Source organism: Notolabrus celidotus, chromosome 1 (assembly GCF_009762535.1).
Source record: "Notolabrus celidotus isolate fNotCel1 chromosome 1, fNotCel1.pri, whole genome shotgun sequence".
In the NCBI taxonomy this organism is placed as follows: Eukaryota; Metazoa; Chordata; class Actinopteri; order Labriformes; family Labridae; genus Notolabrus; species Notolabrus celidotus.
Genome location: NC_048272.1, coordinates 13,216,867 through 13,243,241, shown reverse-complemented (window position 1 = coordinate 13,243,241; position 26,375 = coordinate 13,216,867). Strand labels below are relative to the sequence as shown.

Here is a 26,375-nt window from a genome sequence, read left to right as displayed (position 1 = left end):
TGGGAACCCTGCTTTGCGACCTGTCAGAGCTGGATGGTCTTCGTCAGGGGGACTCTGTTGTTAAAGAGGAACACTTTGATGAGAAAGAAGACTTGAGCTCTGTTATTGTGGAACCAGCATATTTAGCTCCAAGAGACACTTCCCCTTACAAGACGGAGGCAGCTCCCTATCGCAAGAGTGACAAAGCTGACCTGGCTGTCAGTGCTCTGAAGTCATGTGATTCTGGCGAGGGAGAAGGTAAGACTTCAGGCAGTGAGGACCGCACGATTTTCAAGAAGGTCAGTTCTGCGTTGAAAAGCTGTTTCAAAATAAAGTCAAAGAAGCAAACAGCAGATCGGGATATGGATGAGTCAATGTCAGAAGGCAGCGACTCAGCATTAAGCTCTCCAGACCATGAAAAGAAATCTTCCCCTAGTTCAGTATGCTCCACTGAGAGCAAGGGGGACGCACAACAAACAGACCATAACTCTGATCTGGAGGTGACTGACAATGTGAAGAGAAAGCAGATCACTCCAGAGACAGAGGATGTTCTCTCAACGGCATCTTCCACCGATTCTTGTACACTCGTCTTAAGTATTCAATTGAAACATTTAAATATTGAGAAAGAAAGTATTACAAACGTCCCATCACATCCAGGACCTTCAGAATCTCCTGAACCTTCACATGCTAACCTTGGAATTGACCCAAACTAGGATCAGACTGATGAGACAGCCTGCAGCAGCCAAGCAGAACTCAGCTTTGGCCGTGTGAAATTGGAGGCAGTGGAAGAAAAGGAGAAGAGAAAGGTTCAATCTGAACTGTCTACAGGCTCATTATGTCTAGCAGAACATAAAAAACAAATGTCCTCTGATTCTGAGATGGGATCTAAGGTCAAATCTAAGTGCTGGAACTTCTTTCGCAAATGGAGGAAGCAAAAGGTCCATCCCATTTTTGATGATTGAGTGGACCAGGAAGTTAGCTCACATCAAGAAAACCATCACCACCCAAGACAGACTCATTGCCTCCACCCAAAACCTCCCAAGTTGTCACCAGAACCTCAATCCCTCTCATTTTAGTTGATCACGATGAGGAGCCCACAACAAATGAGACCACATCTTCCCACGCCATCTGCTCCCAACCTCCTCCAGCTTGTCTGGAGAATGAAGAGGTCGTTCCAGAATCTGAAAAGAAGACCAAGCTGTCCATGACTCCAACCCAGGAGAACACTTCTTCCTGTAATCAATTGGATATACCAAGCCTACAGGTTGACGTCCAGTCTAAGAAGGTCACGGCTGTGGCCCAAACTGATGTCAGTGAGACCCAGACAAAGAAGCAGAAAGGACAACAGGGCAAGAGGGAGGAGCAGAGGACTTTAAGAAAGAAGGAAAGCAAGCGTACTGCGAGTCGGACGTGTTTCTGGTTCCTTTGCTGGTTGTGTTGCTGCTCCGGCTGTGCAGAGTACTGCTGTATAGGCGACGAGGACGGCACTTAACTTACTTCAACCATGCAAGCTACCCTTCATTCCTCCACATTCCTCCTTTTTCCTTCTTGTCTGTATTATATAATTTGATAAGTTTTGCAAGCCACTATTCTCTGTTTGTTTTATTACCTGGTTCTTCCTGATCTTGCCCTCTCTCCTCTCCTTCCCCTTTTTCATCTCTCCCTCTTTGGACTGACAATAATATACAAATATATTGTATTCAACTAGATGAAAAATTACATAAAAATTAAAAAATACTAATAATACTAATAAATAAAGTCCTCTCTCTGCTCCTCTCTCTCTCTGTACTGTCAACCAAAAGGCAAATAACCAAACAATGCGTTTTAAATCTAATACGAGATATAAACTAATACATTGATCCAATTGACTGCATCATTCTAGATAGATAAATCGTTTGACCTTACACTCTTACCTGAACCTGGCTCTTTTTTTTTCAAAAAAAAAAATCTTATATGCATGATGAGGCTGCCTATCTGTCTGTACACACTCACTCACGCACACGCACACACAGTGGAGCTGCTGTATTCTTGTTGTTAAAATATTACGTTTCAACCAAGTACTCTATGGTTTTAAACTTTTCTAGCTTGTTAAAAGGACATACAATACATCTAAAAAAATCTCCCAAATTTTAGGGGTGCTTTAAATGAGCCAGAAACACCTATGGTTGATTATAATAGATGTGAAGTTAATTTCTGAAACCTGAGGCTTTTAGCACTCTCAGTCCATACATGCAGATATAGTGTACAGGTAGACACAGACTCAGCTCAAACATGAACCACATGACACCGATGTTTTGATAGATTTTTTCTTGACTTTTATATCTTTAAAAACAAACAAAAAATAACAGATTAAATAAAATTTACAGTAGACATATGCAATCATTGTGCACTTTTACTACTTCTTCTGATACGTTCTGCACAGCTGTCAACGAAAAAACGCAAACACAATGGGGCGTCAGGGTGGAGTGGGGGGGGGGGGGGGGGGGGGGGGGGGGGGGGGGGGGAGTTGTGGGAGAGAGGAGAGGACCAAAGAAGTGAGGTAGAGGGCAGTTGGGAGGAAACAAATGTCAGGGGACAGGAGAGGGGGGATAAAGAGGGAAGGAGTTAAGTATAAAGGAAGGCCTAAACTTTTTCACTCAGGGGAAAGAAAGAAAAATCACTGAATATATAGATTTCTTTTATTCCTTACATCACTTATATAAATATATTGAATCCCAAAAAACGAAAAAGAAAAAAAACTTCTGAGAAAAAAAAAACAGCGCAATACAGAAACCCACAACAGCAGTAAGGCAAACAGAAAGCAGGAGAGAAGAGAGCAGTGAAGAGAGGATGAGAGGGACGGAGGAGCAGAGAGTCAGGAGGCAGGATGAGACATGGCAAGAAAAAGGAGGTGGGGGGGGGGGGGGGCAGTTGGGGTAAGCAGAGAGATTGCGCATCTGTGCATATGAAAATTTATAAATATATGAGATTAAGAGACGACTGGGAGGTGGAGAGTTGAAGAGGAGAGGAGACGTCGGCAGAAGGAGGAGAAAAGGAGGAATAGTTGGAGAGCGAAGAGAGAAGGAAGAGAAGGAAGAGGGGGAAAAGGTTTGACTGAGGTCGACCGTCCAGTGTGTTTTTGTTATGTGCTACGTGACCCTGTTGCCTGCATTGGTGTGTTGGTTTGTGTTTCCTGGTTGGTGTGTGTGTGTGTGTGTGTGTGTGTGTGTGTGTGTGTGTGTGTGTGTGTGTGTGTGTGGCATTGCATGTGTTTTTTAAATGGCAGCACACATTCCACGGCAACTGTGAAACACATGCTTGCGTGTCTTGTGTGCTCTTCTGCTATATAAATACAAAACAAAAACAATGAATAAAAACAAACAACAAAATCATATTTGCAACCAAACACCAGCCACCTCATGTTTCACACCTTCTTCCCTTTTATACATTTGACACATCTTTAACTCAAGTTTTTTTTTTGATTTTGAATTGTACACTAAGAGCAGTCCCCCTCAGTACTCCTTCCTTTTCCACCGCTCCACCAAAAGTCTTTCGTGCTGTCTCTTTGACCTTCGTTCATTCCTCCCCCTCTCTTTTCCTTTCACTGAGAGCTGGCTCTCTCCAGCACACGCAGGTCATAGTTCTTTTTGGCGGCCCTCAGTTTGAAGAGGCTGGCCCCGCTGTTGTTAAGTTTGAAGGAAGCACTCTGGGCAGCCATGGTGCTGGGGAACACTGCCACTACTGTGTAGAGGTGAGCCGGGTCGTTGCCTTCACCCTTTGCTCCCATAGCCCCCGCGCAGGCGCCGGGCCCGACGGCAGCTCCTGGCCCAACAGGCCCCACGACAGGACAGGGGCCGCAGCCACCTCGGCCTCCAGGAGCCTCCTTCAGCCACTGGATCTTGGCACCGCACATTGACAGCTGGTTGAAGAGCTTCTCAGCCTCTGGACGTGAAATCCCCTCTGGCAGGTCCGTTACCTCGAGTACCCGACTCACTACTGGACAAAGGAGACAAGAGGAGTCAGAGAGAGAGTACAGATGTCTTCATGATGATTTGCTAGTCTTTGAAAACTCAAAGCATCAGTTTCATAGACATCCGTTGTGTGTTTGCAGAAGTTATTTATCTCCTGCTTATTTTTTTAAGTTGTTCCAGTGGTAGCACTGGAAGTTTACACAATGCTTGGTGTTTTCCTCTGGTTGCCAAGAGTTGAAAATAACCATCTTTAGGTGTAACATCCAAATTAGTGAAGGAGGGCTGGGACAAAGACCAAACCATGGTCATCACCAAAAATCTCCTCCGACAAAGTCTCCTCATCCATGTTGTCTCTATTGGTCTCCGAAAACCTCTGACCTGTTGACTCCAGGCCTCGCTTCGCTCATTTTGACATTCTGCGGTTGTAGTTAGATAAAAAACAATCGGGCGATAACACAGTGTTTTGTTCTGAAAATTTACAGGATGTTTTCATTTTGTTTTGGTGCCTGACTTCCTGTCTTGCTCGATCTGCTCTTTTGGGATTTATGCGTTGTCCTCTGGCATCCGGCAAAAATAGAAGTCTTGCGTATCTGATCCGGAGGGCTCCGGAGTGTTGGATCAGAAACGCAGCACGGACAAAACGGAGCAGATCCAGTGGAAGTTAACACATGGACTAGAATAGAAACCTATTAGATCCAGTGCTGTGTGACTGATCGGAGACGGACCGGAAACGGAAATTTGTCTGTAACTTTGTGTCTCCAGTTGGCTGTTTTGTAGATCGCCTGACATATTCAGCTGAGAAGTCAAATTGTTTTGGTGGATTTAAACTGCTGTATAAAGTTAAATGGCTTTCGCACCAGAGGAAGACGTTTGACAGAACAAGAAAAGTCAGCATTACTGGAGACTTCATCTAACTGTACTGATAGAATCTTGGTACACTCTGCTCCACTCTTGTACTTAGCACATACAAAAACTTCTCACTCTGCCTTGTAATGCCACAGTGCTCATTTTGAGAGCAGAGACTGACTCTTTATCTTTTTGTCATTCAGCTAATGTACTACAATACCTGTAGCAAAGTATAACTCAAAGTGGATGTTATGTTGCTCTACGATGACGCCTTTCTAACTTACCAACATCTGTGGTGCCCAGATCTGTTGATGCTGATTTGAGTGTTTGTTTTTTCCCTCGTGCTCCGTGTTTCATTACTCCTTGGCCCTGATCACAGAAGGAAAAACACACAGTATGACACTTACAATGCAGTTCCAAAAGAAGACACTGGATGGGGTGGATAAGCAATCACAGTCGGGGCCTTAAAAAAATGGCTGCTCCAAGTGTGGACAGCTTCTGTTTAAAATGTAATGACAGCTTATCACCTCTTGGTCACACACATGCTACAAAGATGGATTTCAACTATTATAACGAAGTACACACTCTTCATTGATGACATCAATGTGTGTCTGACTCCGCCCACCTGCTGGGGCGCTTCAATGTAAATCACAAAATCAAGATATTGTGAGGTAACTATAGACTGTATAAATAATGGACGTAGTATCCGTGACGTCACCCATCTGTTCCTGGGCGCTTTTTTGAAGCCAATCGTCGGCGGGGGCCATATTGGCAATGCTGAACTCAACCAAACTTAGTGTGAGGTAAAGAGGCGGGGTTTGAGCCTCCTGTCAGTCCAGTCAGTCATGTCCTTAAATGGGCAAAAACTTGTAATCTTAATATCTTCTGAACTGTCATATTATAATATAAATATTTTGAGACCGGAATTTGCCGCTTGGAGGTAACAAGCTTGATCAGTAAAATATTGAATCCAAATTTTCCTGCAATTTAACTTCAAATACTTATCCCCTTATCATTGTGATAAGGTAAAGATCATGGCTCGTTATGGGGTATAGCTTGAGCCAACAATCTTAAAGTAACAGAGGTTTTCTTTATAAAGAATTGATAACGGCTTTATTTGAGCTCAATTTAACTAAACAATAGACACATTCAACACTACAGTATTAAACATCTTTGGTTGTTCACAAAGCATAAAGATCTGTCTACGTTGAAGTATAACTATTGAAGTAAAAGTTGGCTTTCAGGTGGTAACATGTCTTCATACACTGACCTGATGCGAGCTGTAGGAGGACTGGCCATGCATGAGGGGAGGAGGGCACAGGCTGTACTGGAGAGGCTGACCCAACAGAGAGTAGCGCCCGTCACCTAAAGAGACATAAATCACAAGTTACACTAAAAATCATCAGTCTCTGAAACACTTTATGATAGGGTTTTATCTCTAAATTGATAATATATCCTCACTTTCCTTTTTCCTTTGTATAGCCAGGTTATGTAATCTTTCATTGACATTGACCCCCCCCCCCCCCCCCCCCCCCCCCCCCCGCCCTTTTAATTAGAGACAAATGAATACTCTATAATGCTCCAAACTTTTCCCCAATAACTTTGAAAGTAAAAAAACAACAAACACAGCATTAGTCACTTAAAAGTGGTTTATTAACACCTGTGTCACTGGGAAATTTCCCAGATTAAGGTCTGACGCAGGTCTGTATTTGTAAAGGTGTTGTTGCTGTTTGTGTAAATACCGGTCAGAGGGCACAGCATGTAAAGCCATGTGCGGGTGAAGAAACTTTTACCGAGTGACACAGAGTCAGCCATGTGAACCTGCTGAGGTGAGGTGAGGTGGCATGAGGCTCAATGTTTAAATTGGGTGAAAGATCAAACGTCTGAGCCCAGAGGGTTCAAAGGGACAACCTTAATGGACTTCATGTTTATTTGTCTGTTACCGTAAGCAGGTAGCATTCTTTTGAAACATGGTTATTTCTTAGTGTTCAAGGCAAAATGTCTGCTGGTTATGATAAAAGACCAGTGTGTGTTATTAAGACCTACAGGCACAAATATACCACACGTACAAGACTAAAATAAAAGATTGGTTTTGTTTTGCTACTCGAGTAAAGGTCTTTATGTCTGCAGAGAGAGACCCTTTCCCATGTGTCTAAAATAGCCCAGAATGAACAAACTGAACAATAGCTACTGATTTTGGGCTTTTCCATATTTCACATCCACCATTGGTTCTTCAATGCTAAGGATGGTTCAAATCTGAATCCTCACCACTAGATGCCACTAAATCCTTCACACAAAGACATGAGGATGGTTCATTCTAATAACAGGGAACAGCAAGGAAAGGAGGAGCACAAACAGGACTACTTATAGTTTCATTTAGTTTTATCCACAGGCAGGCAGATGGCTGTCTAACATGAGTCTGGTTCTGCTCGAGGTTTCTGCCTGTTAAAGGAAGTTTGTCCTTGCCGCTGTAACTTGCTAAATGCTGCAAAGTGCTTTGCTCATGGTGGATTAAGATGAGATCAGACTGAGTCCTGTCTGTAAGATGGTACCGGATCGTATCCTGTCTTGATGTTGGGTTTTTGTTTATAATATAACAGAGTAAGGCCTAGCCCTGCTCTGTTTGTAAAATGTTGACATACATTTGATGTGTTTTGGCACTATATAAATAAAGATTGATTGATTGACTATTTATGAGTTACTTGCTGACCCTAATCTGATTGTTATTAATGTGCTGATCTCCCAACAGCCCTACTAATAAATGATTATTTGCTTAATGGACATACAGTTAGATGTATCTGGCGTCTGACTATGGTGGATGTCTTGTTATTTATCTAATAGACTAAAAATGTTACCATTATGATGATATAAACAGCTAAATAACAGATGTTGTAGCATAAAAAGTGTACAGTTGTTCTAAAGCAAGAATCAAAGGTGCTGTGCAATGAATGGGCAACATGAGCAAAGTGGGAAGTTTATTCAATCCTTTTTGCACAGCTATTTTTTTTTTTTTCTTTCCACCAGAGTACTGCTGTATCTCAGTAAGTTATGTATGTATTTTGGTTGATATATACTGCACTTGTACCTTGAGTGGGTCCTCCTGGCCGGGGAAACTGGGAAATGAGGGGTAATGGTCCCAGGCCTGGACAGACGCTGCTGACACTGCCGGAGGGAGACGGGGTGGGAGACTGAGTGGGGGAGGCCAGGGGACTCGTCAGCTGGGTGCTGGCCTGGACACAACAACAAAAAAAAAAACAATGTCAAGAGACAAATTTAAACCATGTTCCTGTGCACATGATGAGATTCTAAGCACTTTATCACTTCTTATAAACACACAGACTGCTCATTCATTTAAGAAAGGAGACCTCATTATGTCAGCTATAGACAATCCTATTCCTAATGTTGACCACTAGGAGGCAGTCAGGCTGAAAAATAAGTGCATTATCTTTGATGACAACTGTATGTGTGTGTATGTGTGTGTGTGTGTGTGTGTGTGTGTGTGTGTGTGTGTGTGTGTGTGTGTGTGTGTGTGTGTGTGTGTGTGTGTGTGTGTGTGTGTGTGTGTGTGTACCTGTGGAGTGTTGTCGGGTTTGTACAGCTCTCCTGGCTTGCTGGGCCTCTGCTCTATGCTGTAGTACTTGCAGGGGTTCCACTGGACCAGAGGGGGGTTCTGGGAGGGCTGTGGTCCATTGGGGACGCTAAGCTGCATTACCATCACCCCTGGCCCAGGAGGAGGAACTCCTGAGAGAAGACACAGAGATATAGAGATACAGGTAAATATTTAGTGATACACACGTTTTTTAACATATACTAGTCACATCGATTTGTCAGCTAAGTTTTTTTGAGCCACAAACCGACCAATCATGACATTTATGGCAAATTAACACACCTTAGTACATGACACAACCTGAGTACAGGTTGACAGTAAAAAGACACTATTCCCATTATCATTATTTTCTTTAAGCTGAATGGAGCTCAAGAAGGTCAAGTTTAAACAGGATTTTAATTTGAAATTGTCCTCTTCAATGCACTGAATTTACACATTTCAAGTGTAAACCCTGTGAACCTGTCTGAACTTTCCCCTGATTAACTTTCCCCTTGTTTTGTAATCAACAGACTGCGATTTGACATCATGTATTTACTCAGGACATACAACATACTGATCACGATATTCAGAGCAGCAGCATGTTCTAAATAAAACTTAGACAAACAGATGAAAAGGTGCTGCAATACTTCCTGGAAAGACAGATTTTTAACAATTAATGCTTCAGTGTGAATTAAACCAGGCAATGATGTATGCAGGGCTCACCTGAATATTGCTGCTGCAGCTGTGGAGGGTTGCACGGGGACGGCGACTGTGTGATCTGATACTGTTCGGAGCTGGGGGGCTGCAGGTAACCTACAGAGGGGCTGCAGGACGGAAACACAAAGAGGGGATGGAATAAATGATGAAAGGTAAATCGTGTCCACATACAGATAACCCAAGGTGTACAGTATACATACCAGGGTCAAGTTTCTGTGTTATAGATTCATATTTAAATTAATTAAATTAATTATATTACAATATGAAAAAATCTGTAATAAAAATAAGAATTAATAGAATAATTATAATAAAATTATATGAATAGAAAACAAAATAGTATTACATAAAAACAAATTAATCATCAAATAATTAAACTTCAAAAATGTTCTTTTCAAAGTTCAAAGGTCATTGTTGACAATTAGAACAGAGCTCACAGCTAAATGAAAACAACTTCCCTTGAATGAAATTCTCCCTCTAAACTTCCCTGTGACAAAATAATATTTCATTTAAAATGTGTTTGTATTTCTGACTCCTCCATGTCTTCTGTACCTTGTGCTATTCTGCTGTGTGGGTGTGATAACACTGTAGTAGACAGGCATGGGCCCCTGGACAGACTGGCTGACTGGCACCATCACCTGCTGCTGGTACTGCTGCTGCACCACCTGCTGATTCTCATTTCCCACTGGTACCTGGAAAAGCGAAAGCAGGAAAAAAAAATCCATATACCGGCATACTTCCAAGTCTTTAAAAGTTAGGAGAAAAGAAGACGACGAGAGGGTGAACTCAAAACTATCTGCTACCAAACCAATCCATGCATTCATCTTTGTAATAATTTAATACTTTTGAACATTTACATGGAGCTGTTAAACCTGGTGGGATTGGCCTCACGTGCAGTTTTTGGGATGCACCCAAAATATCAGCTCACCAGACATGCCCCATTTAAGTTACAGGTTTGCATCCCCCTCTATCAAACACTGTGTCTCCTACAGATGACATAATCATGTCCATACCTGATATGATGGCATCTGCGGGTACTGAACCATTATGCTTTGCATTTGTCCTCCCATGCCTGCCCTCTGGGAGTTGAGCAGACCGGGGTTTTGGGGCTGCTGCACACCAATCATGCCCTGGTAGCTTGGCTGCTGGCTGGGCATCATGGTCTGGAGACCTGAAGTTACAACAGACAACAAAGGGACAATAATGAGGGTAAGGTGATGAATGAAGAGTACAGTGCCAGAAAAGGGGAATAAATCATGTTTATTATCAGACAAGATTTTAACTAGTCTAAACAGAACATTTAACAATTTGAGGGTTTCTGGGTAATCTTTTTGAAAGGGCAAAAACGGAGGGAATTTTGAAGATGGATAACAAAAAATACATTAAAATTTCTAAGCTGTATTATACCTTTTTAAAGAGGGCATTAATGGCACTTAGCAACACAGTTATCTTTTAAAGGAGCTGCTTAGAACTCAAGCAAGCTTCACAACATTTTTAGTTTCAACATTTATAACAGCACTGCCTCTGGGAGTGTGAAAAGATTCAATTATTCTGGAAGGCAGTATATGGAGAAATAAGTACGTTGATAGGGCAAAATTGGCCTCCTAGACCACTTTTGTGCCTACTTCGAAGTGTACCAGACGCTGAGGGTACAAAATGAAATAATTCAATTTCTTTTAATGTTGGCAAGGAAGGTTATAATGACAAAGTGGGTGGGAGATAAATCTCCATCTATTATATTGTGGAAATCTCTGATATCTGATGTTGTCACTTTAGAGAAGTTGAGATACTGTAGTGGTGGAAGAGCTCATCTTTTTAGAAGAAAATAGGAGAAACCTCTGAGTCTTCTAAATATGAGAGTTCAATTTCTAATGAAGATAATTAAGAGTGCATACAACTATCTATTACAACTGTACTATGCTGGACTGATGAATGCTGGATGTGACTATTGGACCAACTATGCAACAAGTTTGTTAAGCTGTACTGAGCTATTGCTTTCACTGTGAAAATCAATAAAATGAATGTTTAAAAAAAACAAAAAAAACCCAAAACATTTCTAACAAGCATAGTTTGACATTCAAACCATATTTGAGTCTATAAAAATAAGTGTGTGTAAATTCTCAATTCTTGTCATTTCTAAAAGTGTCACACTTTAGGAGAGCTGTGTTGATTTGTCCTGAGCTCCCTCTTCTGTATTGCTTTCTCACATTTTGAGCCTCTAAAAATATATATTTCAGCCAAAATCTAGGATCTTGGTACCCCTGTGTTCACTGTGCTTCAAAAGCATCTGTCTCTGATTCGAGTGAATTCCCAAAGGTCAAAGTTCACACTCCTGATGTCATTTCTTAAAACTTATATTTCACTTCAGGCAGCAGCCTTGGACTGATTCAAGGTCTCAGTGACCGCTCTCTTCATGATCCATGAGGATTTGGCAGGCTGTCTCTATGAGCCAGAGTCCATTAAGGTTGTCAACACTGACTATCTGTCATGCACTGTATAAACACACACCGCCAACCTTCACAGATCCCAAATGAGGAGGACTGAGGGATAAAGCTGTCAAGGTTTTCCATGAAAACGACGAGGTGTTCTATTTTTGGTCCAAGCGTATTTGACTTGGCAGAACAATGCAGGACAAGGTTAAAACTCAACCTTTCACCTGCTGGGCAGAGGATGATGAAGCATTTTTTTTGGTGTGGAGCAACAAAGTACAGATATTTAAAAAAAGAAAAGTGGCTTGTGTGTTCTCAATAAAAAGCTCTAGGTTGTTTTTTTGCAAACATCTCAACATGCAAACAAACAGAACAGGCTCTATGAGTGTTCATGAGTGATGACATAAAGTACAGACCTGACTGCTGTGTGGGCTGAGGCATGGGTTGTGTGCGCTGGGCAGGATAAGACACCTGGTGGGAGATGGGCTGGGGCACACGGTACTGCTGGCCTGAGCTGGGGTACTGACCAGGAGGGTAGTATGACACCTGTATCTGAAGACACAAATATGAATCAACAGTATTTGTTATTGAATTGAGAATACATCTTTATCTGGATATTACCGATGTTGTTTTTTAATGCTGGAAGCTCAACAGTGTTCACAAGCTGATTTAAATTTTGTATGTAGTCTGTTTGGTGAAGTCGGTTTTTAAACTGGTTGATCATAATTGTGCTGCCTGCTTCTGAAACATGAGACTGGTGACACTAATCTTATTAGTTCACAGGACAAGGAGTAACAGTAACAGTAGAGGATTAATCCAGTAAAACAAAGGCACTGACAGTTTGGCTCATCACACAAATAGGGTGAAAAACTAGACACAAGATCCTTTTTTATAAAAGAAATACTGATTGTAGCAGATTCAACATGACACCTGAAGTAATTATTCACATACAACAGACACAAGTGAAAGTGTTAAATGCCAAAGCTTGAAAAACGAGCAGCTTACACAACTGGGCTAAATGTAGCATGCAGAATTTCCAGCTAGACACAAACCCACAAACATCACAGTAGTTGAATGTTCAGATGATCGATAGTTCGTGCCTCCACCTTCATCTGCATACGTGACAACATTTAGCCCATCTACAAGCTGCAGCAGTGTCAATATTTGCACTCTGGTTAAACTGTCGACCACCCACACGTTAAACATAGTGCATCCTCCTCTCCCAGCCGGAGCTGTTTATTCAAGCCTGGAGAGGTAAGAGTGAGGATGGCAAGGGAAGGTGTGTAGGGTGATAAAACAGGAGGTTTATATAGGTCAGAGCTTCAAAATAAAGCCTTGAGAGTTTAAATAACCACAAAAAGGATGATCAGTTTAATAGGCTTTTTATAATTTATGTGAAACTACTGAAAGATTGTGAATTTAAAGTACATCAAAATGTTTCCATCCCATGAGAAAATACATGTGGAGGCGCAGCAGACACTGGTAAGCAAAGCTATCCGAGTATGGAACAACGTGCACCTGATTCCATTAAACCCTCTCCTCTCAATCACTGATCTAATTAACAAGTTGCTTTAACAGGATGCTACTGACCCTAGATTACCTTCATAAAAACACAACACTGTTGCTCCTGAGAAAAATGAAGTCACTTTAGCTATTAAAAATGCGACTAAACAGACTATTCCTTTACAATGTGGCCCAAGGGCCACATAACGTTTCTAATGTCTCCCACTGGGGGTTTAATGGCCAGGTCAATTTAGCTGCTTCTCCTCAAATTAATTATAATAACTACTGTATTGATTCAACGAAATCCGAAGGGGGAAGAGGAAAGAGCGGGAGTGAGAGAACTAATTATTGTCACCGCCTCTGCAATCAGAAGAAGGTGTCAGGCTAGCTGAGTGACTGAGGGCCGTGCATTTGAAGGTGACGCATGGAGCTCCAAGTGCGAGGGACGGACTCTAGACGGAAAAAATTGAGCTGCTTTAACAGGAGTCACATCACTGATGTGTCACTCCTGACAAATAAAGATCTTGTTACATTTGTGATATTTATGGAGGTTATGCATCACTGAATGGTATTTATGCTAACAGACTTTTCATACATCTCTGAAGATGATCCAGGACACGACTACATCATTTATGTGAGCTTACCTGCAGTAGTATTTGAAAAATTCAGTTTCTTAATATAAATAGTTCATGAGGAAATGTTTCCTCAGGTTTAAATGGACCAAACGGGATCATTTCCTTGTTGTACCACTTTTCATAAGTCTTTAGAAAACTTTCTTCAGACGAGATAAGAGAGCAATGGTGTTTTTATAAACCTGAATTTAAATGAAGATGCTTTGGGATTTTACATCATCTTTAAATGAAACTTCATTTTTGGGATTACTTGAGTTTGAAAGGGTTATTTCTTTCTCTTTTAATCATGCTTTTCTTAAAAAACATCTGTTATGCACATCAAGTTGGAGCCTTTACGCTCGTATTTGGAAACAAATGTCCCTGAAGCATACTTTGGTGCAAAAACCTCACGATTTCTTTCATTGCTATAAAAACTAATTTAACTTGAGCACTTGGCACAGCAGCATATATTTTGATTTTTTAATCATAATTTAAATTTTTATTATGTTACAATGGGCCAATGGTGTACCTTTACCTTCCTTGGAAATGTCTTGAACAGATAAGAGATAACTTCAGCCACTAATTTAAAACAAGTTACTTTTTCCTTTTACTTAGTGAGTTATTATTCAGAGGAATCAGTGTCATTTTGTTCCATTGTAATGGATGTAAACAATAGAAGAAACAACAGACGTCTTATTACAGCAGAGTTCCTTTCATCTACACTTTTAACGTTATGAGAGATGATTGTAACTGTGAATCGTTGTGTAAGAATCTTTAAATGAAACCAAAATACATTTGAGAACAGAATGTCAACATTTTTTTAAACGTGTTCTTCTCAACTTGTGGAGACTTGCGTACCTGTTGTGGTGGAGGTGGCTGCATGTAGCCTTGTGGGGGTGGCGGGGCCTGCATGACGGGCTGGGATGGAGGAGGCGGTGGAGGTGGAGGATGTGGGTGTCCTGTGGAAGGCTGGTAGCCAGACGGAGGCGGCATAGGCTGACCCGTGGTGGCCATGATGTAACTCGTCTGAGGTGGGGGGTGCTGGGAGAGCACTGTGGGAGGAGCCTGATACATGGGGGGAGGCTCAGGGTTCTCGCTGGAGCCCTGCCGACTTAGCGTCATCTGGCTGAACTGGGGTGCCAGCTCTTCTCCCTGCGAGGGACGGGAACCATTTAATCATAGAGTTCTGATGCCTCCACATTACAGATTTATATAGTTTAAATCGTGTTTTCACAGTATATGCAGGATACAATCACCAACTTCTTGTTAAGACTGTACTTAGCAACGTAGCCATAAAGGCTGTTCACGAATCTACTTTCGAATTTGATGCATCGTGTCCTTTTGCTTGCCTTTTGGCAGAAGGACACTTATGGGTTGCTTCTGAGGAGTAGTGCAAAAATAAATGGGTTTTTGACGGCAAACTTCAGCGCTGGAAAATGTCCAAATCGAGAGTTCACGTACACCAACACTAGAGTTTGAGCTAAATTACGTGGTAGAGTTGACCTTGCTGGTCTAGCTCCCAGACTGGTTCTTCGACTGGTTTCTAAACAAAATGGTTGAGCTGACCAGCATCCCCTGTGGCTATCACAACTACTATTTACAAGTGCCTCATACAACCCCACATGAAAGAAAACAAACTATCCCTTTACAGGGGGCCTTAGAGGTCTGCAGTTAAGCAAAAACACTAAATTGGTTTGTGCTCATGTTCTCTTGGCTGATGGGGACGAAAGCAATTTCTTTAATTTCATGGTGGTGCATCTGAAGTGAAAAAAAAACTACAAAATTAAACTCATTCAGACGATGTTAAATAATGGTAAGAAGGATTATACAAAATCCCATTTTTATATTTAGTCAAATTTTTCATTAGAATTCAACCTAGCTTTGCTTGTTTAAAGAATACCACCTACTGATATACATTTGCCTTCAAACAAAGGTATTTCCCTGTAAAGTGATTGTCTGATCAAAGTATTGCCACCACAAAGACACACACATGAATAAGACTTCTTGTTAATACCCGACTCAAATGAACACAAACAGGATGAAAAGTTAAGATCGCAAGCTTTAAAGAGAGTAAAGCGATATCTAAAGTGCGAGGGTGGCAGTAATGCAGTCTGTAAATCTAAATAAAGAGATGAAGCTACAAGAGGTGTCAGTACCATTGTGTACTGCTGGGGAGGAGAAACTGGCAGGAGAACCTGGGGGCAGGAGGGGCTGGAGTAGGAGACGGGCTGAGAGGGCTGCAGAGACGCCACCGGCTATACACACCAGCAGAGAGAGGGAGGAAATAAACAGGCAGAGAACAGAAAGAAAGAGAGAGAGAGAGAAAGAGAGAGAGAGAGAGAGAGAGAGAGAGAGAGAGAGAGAGAGAGAGAGAGAGAAGGTGTGAGAAGCAGACGGATAGAGGGGAATAAAGAGAGATTAAGACAGAGGAAATATGTGGGTTAGAACACAGAGGAAAAAGTTGTTAATGAACAGATGGAAAGAAATGGAAATCACTTTTAGTTTCTAAATACTGTACAAAGATGTGAACAAAGCGAAATGTCATTACTATTATGCAGAGAGTAAATGTTGTCATAACTTCCGTTAGAGTTTAAAGCACCTTCTCTCTACTTTAGACCAGATACAGCCTCAGACATATTTTTTATTTAATGAACAACCATTTCATAGTAAAAGCACATCTCTCACAGTGAACCAGACTTAATTACACCTCTTCAACTTGAAAGTGTGTCTTCATTTTCACAGACACAGTTCAGACACAAAAACGCAGGCAGTGGAGGTACGTACCTGTGCGATCATGTGGTTGCCCATGGGGTGTTGCTGTGGAGTGGGCAGCAGGGCGGTCTGAGGCGGAGCCTGGGGCTGTGGCTGTTGCGACGGGCAGGGGAGAAGGCTACGGCTAGACTGAGAGGCTGCAGGTGGAGGACACACGTCAGGACTGACTAGGTGCAGGCCTAGTGATGCATAAGAAGACATGATGGATGCAGGAAACAGTTTGTCATATTAATCTTTGTTCAGCGCAGAATGGGAATCCCACCAACGTTTCCTTGTTATATCTGCTGTACTTTACTTTATGCTTTATTTCAGAAAACATTATGAGTTTGGTGGACCATTAGAGTTAAGTGAACCTTTCAGCAAGAGGTCAAGTCTCTCCTTCTTGTTTGTTTGTTTGGGCCTCAGGTTATTTATAGTAACAAATGATTTCTCTTTGAGTAAACTTGCAGGGATTGTAAATAAGCTCAAAGACAGTTTGCCATACGGGCCTGGATGTTTATTTTTATGATCATCCTTTTGAGAAAGAGGGAGCCACATTAGGAGTCGATATAGTAGAGTAGAGTAGGAGTAGTAGATATCAACAAATCCACAACTTTAGATTTATGTTTAAAAGGAGTGAGTACTGCTGTTACACAAGCTTGGACAGTGTTGCATTTGTTTGCTTGTAGCTTTGATGTTCCAATCCTAACAAGGTCCTTCAAGACAGTTTAAAGAGCTGTCTGAGTTCAGCTGCCAGTAAGCTGTCAATACTGCTTGTCTGCGAGACAAATAGCTTTGGAAACTTTCCCCCTTTACACCCTTCTGATTAAATTGAGGCATGGCTGTGGCTAACAGCTTCTCTGACTTTCTGAAACAGCAACTGTAGGGCGGTCTCTCCCTACTTCCACTCCACAACGGAGTGAACTCAGTTTGAACTTGTTTTTGTAGACATCTATCATTGTCCATTTGGTGTTAATAATCTGACTATTTCCTGTAAGTAGCCAACTTATAAATATAAAACACTTAATCATGAAAATTTCACATGCTGTTTTCAGGACTGGAGAGGCCTTAATTAGATCATGAATATATTGTAACCTTACGATTGGCACATCTGTATGATTGTATGTCTGTGCGGGTAGCAACACAGAACATGAATCCACAGAGCGCTGGCCATTACGAATGAGAAGCACGGTTACATCATTTTAGAATTGATTTTAACTCTCACTTTTAAAGCAATAAATGGACTGGCCCCTGAGTATCTAAGTGAATGCCTTAAAATGTATGCCCCAAACTGCTGCATGGGTTGCAGGGCCCCGACACTCTGGAATGACCTGCTGGAGGATATCAGGCAAGCCACATCCTTGTCCTCTTTTAAATCTCTTTTAAAAAACACACTTTTTTTAAATGTGCTTTTATTTCTTAACTCATCACTGACGTTTTAATCTCTGCATGGTTTTTATTATTGTTTTTACTTCACTCATTTTAGCTCTCCTTACCTTTGTCATGCACTTTATTGTTTTTGTTTTCACTCGCTATGTCTTGCACTCTGTAAAGCACTTTGTAAACATGTTTTTAAAAAGGTGCTATATAAATAAAACGTATTATTATTATTATTATTATTATCCTGTCCGCACCGATGCACTCGCGTCAGGAGTATCCAACAACCCACTCCAAACTCAGAGGTTGTGGATGGCATTCAGTGTGGTGGACCCTCCATGCAAACGCACAAACGGAGGGGGAGCATGTAGGGAATAGTCTGAGAAAGCCCTTGTGTTTTTCTACTACTGGCCAGCTGAGCAGAGGTTAGGAAACAAAAAGCTAAAAGTTTTTCTCACAGCGATCATTTTCATCCTTGACACAAATATTCCTGTCAAATATAAAGTACAACACTTAGAAGGACTCCTTGAATAAACTCAAAGTGCACCAGTTACCTCATATGTCAACAAATCAGACTTTTTAAAAATGCCCTCAAGTGCTGCTGTTTATAGTCAGTGTGAACAAATGGTGAATGGTGGTGGTCAATTCTGTTTGAGTGTATATAAAGACGAAGTCCAGCCTCTAATTGTGTATGTAGCTCTTTCAACTTAGAGGATTCTGTCAAGTTGTTGTAATGAAGGAGATTCTTGACCAGTGAAATGAGCTTCAGGTGTCAACTGGGGAAACTGCAAGGAGCAAATCATTTTTCAGACAGCCAAAAGTGACCTGCTTTATAGGATTTCAAATAGGAGATAGGAATATATTCTGAAGGAGACTTTCTCAAGAGGTTTTCAAATGTTTTCTGTTTGTTTAAGGATCTTTTTTTTCCACAAAAACAAGTGGATAAGGAGTATCTAATCTCTAGTCAGAGGAAAGAGGATTGTAATACAATCTACACAATATTTCTTTATTAAAGGCAATGATGCAAATCTTTATGCTGTGCCTGCATCACTTAAGTTGCAGTTACTATAATGAATACTGAAAGCTTTTATTTTGGAAACAAGTGACCTATTTCTAGCCTTATAATAACACTGTAAAGATCTGACTCCATCTTTCTGAACTTTCCAGTCTTACCAGAGCGAGAGCCTTTGCAGCTTCCCTGTGAGCCTTTGTTGCTGCCAAGGCTATCCCCTCTGGTCAGGATGGAGATGCCAGAGAAGCTGCTAGCCTTGGTGACGGGTGGCCGGAGGGTGCGGTTGGAGCTGTCTGAGTCGGTGCTGCTCCAGGGCCGTGGCTCCAGGCACTTCATGTCACTGTCTGTGCTGCTTTGACGACTGCTAGACGCCCGGCTGGAGCTCTCGCGGTTCCCTCTGAGAAACGACGGAGCAGAGTGGAAGGAGAGATGGACAAAAAGGATAAAATGAGGGGGATGAAATGAGGGCAGATGCACAGGGAGGGAGAAAAGAAGTAAAGTGAGGAGAGAGAAGAAGTCAATGGAGGAGTGAGAGAAATGAGCATGGGTAAGGTGGGGCAGAGTAAGCAGGGATGAATGTAGGTGGAAACAGAGGGGTAGTCAAAGACAAAATAGAAGAGAGGGGAGAGCAGAGGAGCACAGTGAGGTCATTGACAGGTAGAGACAACACACAGGTGACAGGCTTAAAGATGGGGCATTCAACACTGATGCATTTAGGCTGGTTTAGTGAAACCACAGTACAAAAATCAGGCAACAAACCACCAAACAAGATTATTTTCCACTACACACACACACACACGCACACGCACGCACGCACGCACACGCACACGCACACACACGCACACGAACCCATCCACAGAGGAAAACATACATGCAGGGAGGAAAGATGCTCCAGACAATCAACACAGGGATGTAGGAGGGTATTACAATGGCACAAACATCCATGAGTTCAACATAGAAACAGTCTAAAACTGGGGACAACATTCAAGTTAAGGGCTTCACAGAACAATTATTTGCATACACACATGTAATGACACATTAAAGGTAACACATGCACTTAAAGTTTGTTGTATTTAAGACACAAGATGACAGGGAAAACAAGATACACACACGTCCTCCTGTGTACATCAACACTCAGACATTAAAGGAAGATGTACATCAACACCCACGCTCACACACACTTACTACTAAATAACCACTTGCTACTACTGGTTCACCACTATGGGTGTTTGAACTGTATTGCTGTATACACACTCATTGTGTTGTTCTGACGCTGTCACCCTGGATAAGGGCAGCTGCCGGGAAAACCAATGATCACACTGTAAGCTTATCGGCCACTCTGAAGAAACCCCTCCATCACTGACATGTCAGCACTGAAATACTCATGTTCTATTTGAGCATGTCCTACTCTGCTTTTTAAAACCCAAATCAAAAAGTAGATGAAATCCCAAAATAAATCTGTGGAAGATGTCTGTGTGGTGATACGTTGAGTGTATATAGAAGATAAACCCTGCGGCTCTGCAGTGAGGACAGCAGAGTGAAAATGAAAAAACAGCCAAGTCAGCTGTCTTCTTTTTACATCCTCTTTAAACTCAAAGAGGGATACAGACGGAGCATGTCCGCTCAAAGAGCGCGAGGTAAATTAATTCGAAACACGTAAGGCTGATTGTGGGAATCTCCATGATGATGAGAACAGGGATGTGGGTTTGGGTTGTAAAACCCTTGTGATAGCGAGTGCTGTTTGAAGGTGGCTGCGGCTGATAAATATTTCACAGAGACTGTAATTAATGGAGGATCTATTCTGAGTCTTCTCTCTGCACAGCCTATTTTAAGGATGGGTGGGTGCTCCGCTGTTCTCTGGAAAAGGAGGGAGGTGCGCACTTGTTTGGTTCATTCTGCAGACAAGGATGAGAGCATGATGAGCGGGAGGAGGGAGAGGAGGAGGAGCGATTCTGCTGTTGATCACATGATAACTCATCTCCAGTCTCACCTCAGAACAGCATCCCCCATCACGTGCATGGACAGACGAGGCAGGGAAGCTAGGTTGTTGTTTTTGTGTGCTTCCATCACTCTCTGGGTTTATTAATGAGCTTCTTCTTTTGGTTCATCAAGGTGGAGTTTGTGATTTTACAGCATTTAACAGCATTTCGGTAAAGGTTAAGAATCCAAAATACTTTGTTTAAATGCTGGGAATGAGGTATCAAGCTTATTGTCATGTGAGGCCAAAATAAGACTCAACACAAAAATAAATCCAATGAAGCAATATTGGATTACATGTTGGCTTCAAATGAAATGTTGATATAAGTGTCAAAAATGAAACTGTGGACAGAACAGGCTGTGTCTGAATACTTAGATGCTTCAACTGTGAGTGACAAAAAAAAAAAAAGAGTGCAATTTGCAGCCACCTGATAAAAGAATCCAAACATAAAGCTTGATATATAAGGAGAGTTTTTTTGACGTGTAAGCGCTCAATAACATGGTGCTCATGAGTCAAACACTGTAACATTGAAATTCATACTGTAAAATATATTCTTTACGCATTGCACTGAACTCTAGAGCTACGACAGCTAACTAATAAATCAAGGGATAAAATTAGTTGGCTGTTTATTTGTATTATTATTACTGTTACTGGAGTTATTTAGTAAAAGAAGAGGGAAACCAGAAAAAAAGGAAAACTGCAGAAAGACACCCACGTGAATTCAAACAGGAAATGTTGCTGTTTAAAGCTGTTGTCTTTAACACTTCTGAATACCAAAGTGCCAAACATTTACTTCAATGGTCTGTGGGAAACAGTGATTGACATTTCTTATGTGTTATTGATTCATTAGAAATCCAAAGCTTAATCTAGAGAACAAATCTGAAGAATTGTCAACAACTGAATTAAAAGTTTGCTGCAGCTGTTTAACTCTTTAAACAAAACATCAGAGTTGAAAAAACACACTTTTTTGTCTCAGTGAGTGAGGTGACTTTTGAGGGAGTTTCACTTAAAAATAACTTTGGTTTTCTTCTCTTTTTTTCCCAGTTTGGTTTTTGGCTTTAATCATGTCTAATTATGTTGCAACTGTCTCCACCGTCCTTACATACTAATTTTCTTCTAACACACAATAAAAAAAATCATTAAAGACGGATACATTAAAGGGTATATCTAGAGATTGTTTTGAACCTATATTGTATCTATACTCAAAGTCTAAATGCTTCTTTGTTTTCCTGACTTAAAGCTGCTGTTGGTAGGAATGGTGTAAAAAACGTTACTTATTTTCCTGCTGGGTTTGGAGAAAAGGTCATAATGCCCAATGGTACTCATCGGTAAGTGGAGTAATTTGGGACTATGGCGAAATCTCTGCGTTTTCCAATGCCTTTGTATCAAGCAATGTTATTATTCCCCTTGTTCCCGTTCGTTGATTGGCCAATCATAGCTAATCTCCAATCCTCCAATTGGTTATGAGTCTGGCACTATCATGACTGCACACACCGATCTGTGTTGGGGGGCTAAGAGGAAATCTGGTTGGGAGGGATAGTGTTGACATTCGAAGTCCCTCTCTCTGAACAGATGTTTACTCTGTGACTACCAACAGCAGCTTTAAATGAGCTAAATGAACATTAATTAGAACACAATGGCATAGACCAAAACCTTATCGTGAACACTGGTATCACCCGATATTAAAAGAAGTGTCCTTATAAAATGTGACGTTGCATTTTTTATTTTTTTTTAATAGTGAGGTTGTATATTTCTCTTTTTCAGTAAAATCCGGTTGTAAGTTAAATATTATTTTCATACGGCTTTCATACTTTTGAGTTCTGCTACGCAACAGGTGACATGTTAACAAAAACTACAGGACTAAGTCAACCACAAAACAAACAGGTTGCTGTGGAAGCAATGCAGTTACTGTATATAGAAATGTAGTTGGAGGTGAATGGGTGGAGGGGTAAGTAGGTCAATCAGTCCCCAGTGAAACCACAAAGCAGCCATGCATGGGCCATGGGAGGCCCCACGGTGCAGTGCTGGAATAGCCATCAATCAGCCGACTACGCCAAGCAAATATAGAGAAAACCACCACAAGTCACCACTATCATCACCAAACCACTTTCAGAAAATGGGCATGGCAACACACAAGTCAAGGTCAGCAGCACCCCAATACCTAAAGATCTGCCTCCTCTTTTGAGAGCTAGAACAGTAGCCCTCAGTGGAAAGTCTGTTGGGGTTAACATTAGGAGAAAATGCTAGGGTTACAGGACTGGATGGAGAACAGGAAAGGGGGGGTTAGGGGAGGGTAAAATAAGGAGGGGTGGCAGGTAGAGGTAGGTACAATGTAGAACTTTTATCCCTGAGAAGTAAAAAGAAAAAAAAGTTGTCTGTCTAAAAGCTCAACCTGCGTCAATGTCTCCCCTCTCTCTCTGTCTGCATAGTAAGTCCTAATCTTCCGACCTTGATGGACAGGGTACTACGGGCAGCAGGCTGACTGTAGCTGCTGCACAAGCTAACTTATATGTAGAATTTTTATTTCCAGGAACTACAAATCTTTTTCTTAAAGACATATCCCTCACATGACAACCTTTGTTTCTAAAGAGAGACATCAGCAAATGCATGATGCTCTTTATTGAAATAACATATAATATCTGAGTTGCCTTTCAGAGGGACTAGATTACCAAATTGCCAGATTGGTACCGGGGGGGAGGGGAGGAGGAGTATAAACGTGTTGAACTGGTTATGTTAAAAGGTCTAAAGTGCCCTAACTACCTACCCATGAAGTAAACTGAATCTTAAAGGGTAAAGACAACAAGGGTGGAGAAACTCGTGGGAGACATTATCTTACCTGTTGTCATTGATGTATCCGTTTTGAGAGGACTGTAAGAAAAAGGACACCTACACATTATGAAATGCTTCATCCGTTCAAGGGCACTTCAGATAAAGAACAAGACCGACTTCTTGGCACATACACTTTAAAACAAAAATCAGTTTAGACATGATCTTGATCAGAGTGCAAAAAAGTACTACTAAGAAGTACAAGTCTTCAGAAAAACAACCTAAAAATTGTTCCAAGCTAGATCATTAGAGTGGATTCATGTTGCAACATTTTGTCAAATATTGTGTGCTTTTACCTCTTCGAGCTTTTAAAAACTACTCCTACCATTTGTGAAGTTAAAAATCACCGACCTGTTTACACTCATTCAGCTTATATCACTGACTTCAGAATGACTTATTACAATATTTCACAGTAGAAGTTATTAAATGAACACTTCTTCTACTGTCTACTTAGATACACAGGCTTCTCACTTGTTACTCTAGCTGCAGGCCACAGCTTGTGATTGAAAAAAGGACTGTAATATAATATGAGTCTGCCTTTCTCACGGTTTGTCACCCTATCAAGGTTCAATACTTACTTCTCGTGCAAAGATCCTGTCTCGTACCCTCTGATACTCTTCCTCCCTCTCTTCAATGGACTTGCTTCGTCGCCCGTCCTGTAGTGGCACACGGATCTAAGATTTGGAAAACAATCACAATAGATATTAACATTTCTAAGTCTTAATAATTAGTCTCAAATCTATGCTGACATAGTACACACTAATACAGCCACTCTAAGTGCAACCTATTGTAAAGATAGGTAGCAACAAGTCACATGATAACAACAATAGTATGCGAGGGAGAGCAGCTGCCTACTGTCAAAACAAAGCACCAGAGTGGAAAGCGTGGAAATTGAGTGTTTTGAGGGGCAGAATCAGCGTGGGAAGGTTTAGCACCACAAACGTGATAGAACACTTGCAGAATTGTCATACAGAGAAATATGACAAGTACGTACAAGCAATCAGCGCCACAGAGAAGTGTCAATGCCTAAAATAAACGCTGTGTGAAAAACTCTCTTCAGACAACAACAAACAATCAAAATGTGTTAAGACAAGTCATTTACTCTTATTACAACGATCCAACTATTTAGGGTAAGAACATAGAGACTACTGTTAACATACAGTATCTGCAAGCAAACACACTCTTGAATGGGAAACCTTGCTGTTACAAGTTTTACAGCTGATGAGCAAAGTTGTGTCTCTTTCAAGCGGCAACTTCCAGTCTTGAAAAATGAAACTGAAGTGCTACAAACTGCAGTTCCTAAAGTGTCCACTTGAGGCTGGCTCAAAAAATTCTGGGAGCCACATACACACCCATTCAAAAAATGGGGGTGATTTTTTATTTTCTATAATTCATTAGTTTTGAAGATATTTAGGTTATGAGTTTTGTATAATTAGGGGCATAACTGACTTGACTGACAGGCAGGCACACTGCAGCTGTTAGCAAGGAGGCTAAAGGTTGCCTCAACTCTGCCTGTTAAGGCAGGTACACACTACAGGATAATTGGGCTGATTTTTGTCCTGATCTCCCCCTTACGATCAAAGCCAGCAAAGGCCCGATTGTCTGATGTTTGCAAAAGATATCGTGTGTGATTTTCCTGTGGTGTCGGGTGTGTTAAGAGTGATTTTGTCTGGTCGGAGCCGCTGGGAAGGCCTCAGAAGGAGAGATCGTAAATAATGAACATTTTAATATTTGCGACTAGAAATCCTGTAGTGTGTGGGATGCTCCGAGAGGAGCCAAGCACGCACAGTGTGTAATGTGACGTGTACCGGAGCAAAAGCCAATCAAGATGCCAGCAGACTCAGTTGACTGATGGAAGAGGAAGTAAAAACAAACAAAAACATGGCACCGGTGAAAACTCACCACTGTAATGAATACAACTCGCGCTGTAAAGCATACAGCCCACATTCCCGCCGTCTACATGACTTTTTCCATAATCGTTTTTCTTTTTTGTGTTTTTGGAAAGTAAGAGGCCGAAAGCAATCATCATTGCTTCTTCCTCTTCGTCTGCCATGTTTGTTTACACCGAAGTCACGTTTTACTAGAATATTGAGCGTGAAGAACCTGATACTCTGCTGAAGAATCTGTTAGTGTGTGGTGTGCTCCGTAGTGTACACAACACAAGAAGACCAGAAGAGAGAGATCTTGTGCGATCTGTCTTTTGTTATCATCAAGTGTGTGGTCTCTAAATGTGAGAAGGATTGAAGACTCCTGTAATGTGTTCCAGGCATTAGTGTTTTACACACAAGGAAACAGGGAGCAGTTAAAGAGATGTTATGGGATTTGCAAACTAAATACCAGTACCAGAAACTTTCAAGTTATTCCATCACTGGTTCCCGGGGGCTGAAAAATCTGAAGTTCCCGTCTCCACCGAAATAAATTTATCATAGGCAACTTTATAAAACCTGACATGTCCAATCAGCTGTTTGCTGATAATTACAAATGGATGAACCAGAGGAGGACAGAGATTGTAATGGTTTGGACGTGTGAACTAAGTTTTCTTAATTATTCTTACCACTGAAGTCTAATGGACAGTTAAGCCTTTGTTCACATGCTAATTTTCATCTCTGTTGGAACAGGTGGCTGCTTCAAACCCACCTGTGACTGTGGAACTACTAATAAAATCTATAATTTGATTTTGATCCACTTTGACCCACTACAGCTACTGCTTCCAGATGCTCTGATGATCCGGGTGTCATCTGCAGAAACGCGTTTGTGTTTGATTTATAAATAAGTTGAAAACAAAAATACACCTAGTCCAATATCATGTGAAA

At 41.4% G+C, this 26,375-nt stretch overlaps 1 protein-coding gene across 11 annotated transcripts in view; it reads right to left on the bottom strand.

Moving 5' to 3' along the window:
* Positions 1 to 2,271: 2,271 nt before the first annotated feature.
* Positions 2,272 to 26,375, bottom strand: part of LOC117813827 (R3H domain-containing protein 2) — a 71,394-nt gene continuing 47,290 nt past the window's right edge. For 5 of the 11 annotated variants that reach the window (XM_034684871.1, XM_034684883.1, XM_034684889.1 and 2 more), the window contains 15 exons: positions 24,141 to 24,236; positions 23,573 to 23,622; positions 18,920 to 19,155; positions 16,403 to 16,569; positions 15,775 to 15,873; positions 14,477 to 14,770; positions 11,921 to 12,056; positions 10,089 to 10,246; positions 9,628 to 9,767; positions 9,085 to 9,185; positions 8,347 to 8,516; positions 7,861 to 8,005; positions 6,046 to 6,140; positions 5,060 to 5,144; positions 3,153 to 3,954 (listed from right to left, as the gene is read on the bottom strand). In XM_034684871.1, coding sequence (XP_034540762.1) covers positions 3,560 to 3,954; positions 5,060 to 5,144; positions 6,046 to 6,140; positions 7,861 to 8,005; positions 8,347 to 8,516; positions 9,085 to 9,185; positions 9,628 to 9,767; positions 10,089 to 10,246; positions 11,921 to 12,056; positions 14,477 to 14,770; positions 15,775 to 15,873; positions 16,403 to 16,569; positions 18,920 to 19,155; positions 23,573 to 23,622; positions 24,141 to 24,236 — 2,367 coding nt within the window. In that variant the 3' untranslated portion in view covers positions 3,153 to 3,559. Of the gene's footprint in view, positions 3,955 to 5,059; positions 5,145 to 6,045; positions 6,141 to 7,860; positions 8,006 to 8,346; positions 8,517 to 9,084; positions 9,186 to 9,627; positions 9,768 to 10,088; positions 10,247 to 11,920; positions 12,057 to 14,476; positions 14,771 to 15,774; positions 15,874 to 16,402; positions 16,570 to 18,919; positions 19,156 to 23,572; positions 23,623 to 24,140; positions 24,237 to 26,375 lie in introns of all 11 variants that reach the window. The other 6 variants (XM_034684927.1, XM_034684876.1, XM_034684915.1 and 3 more) reach the window with 6 other exon arrangements.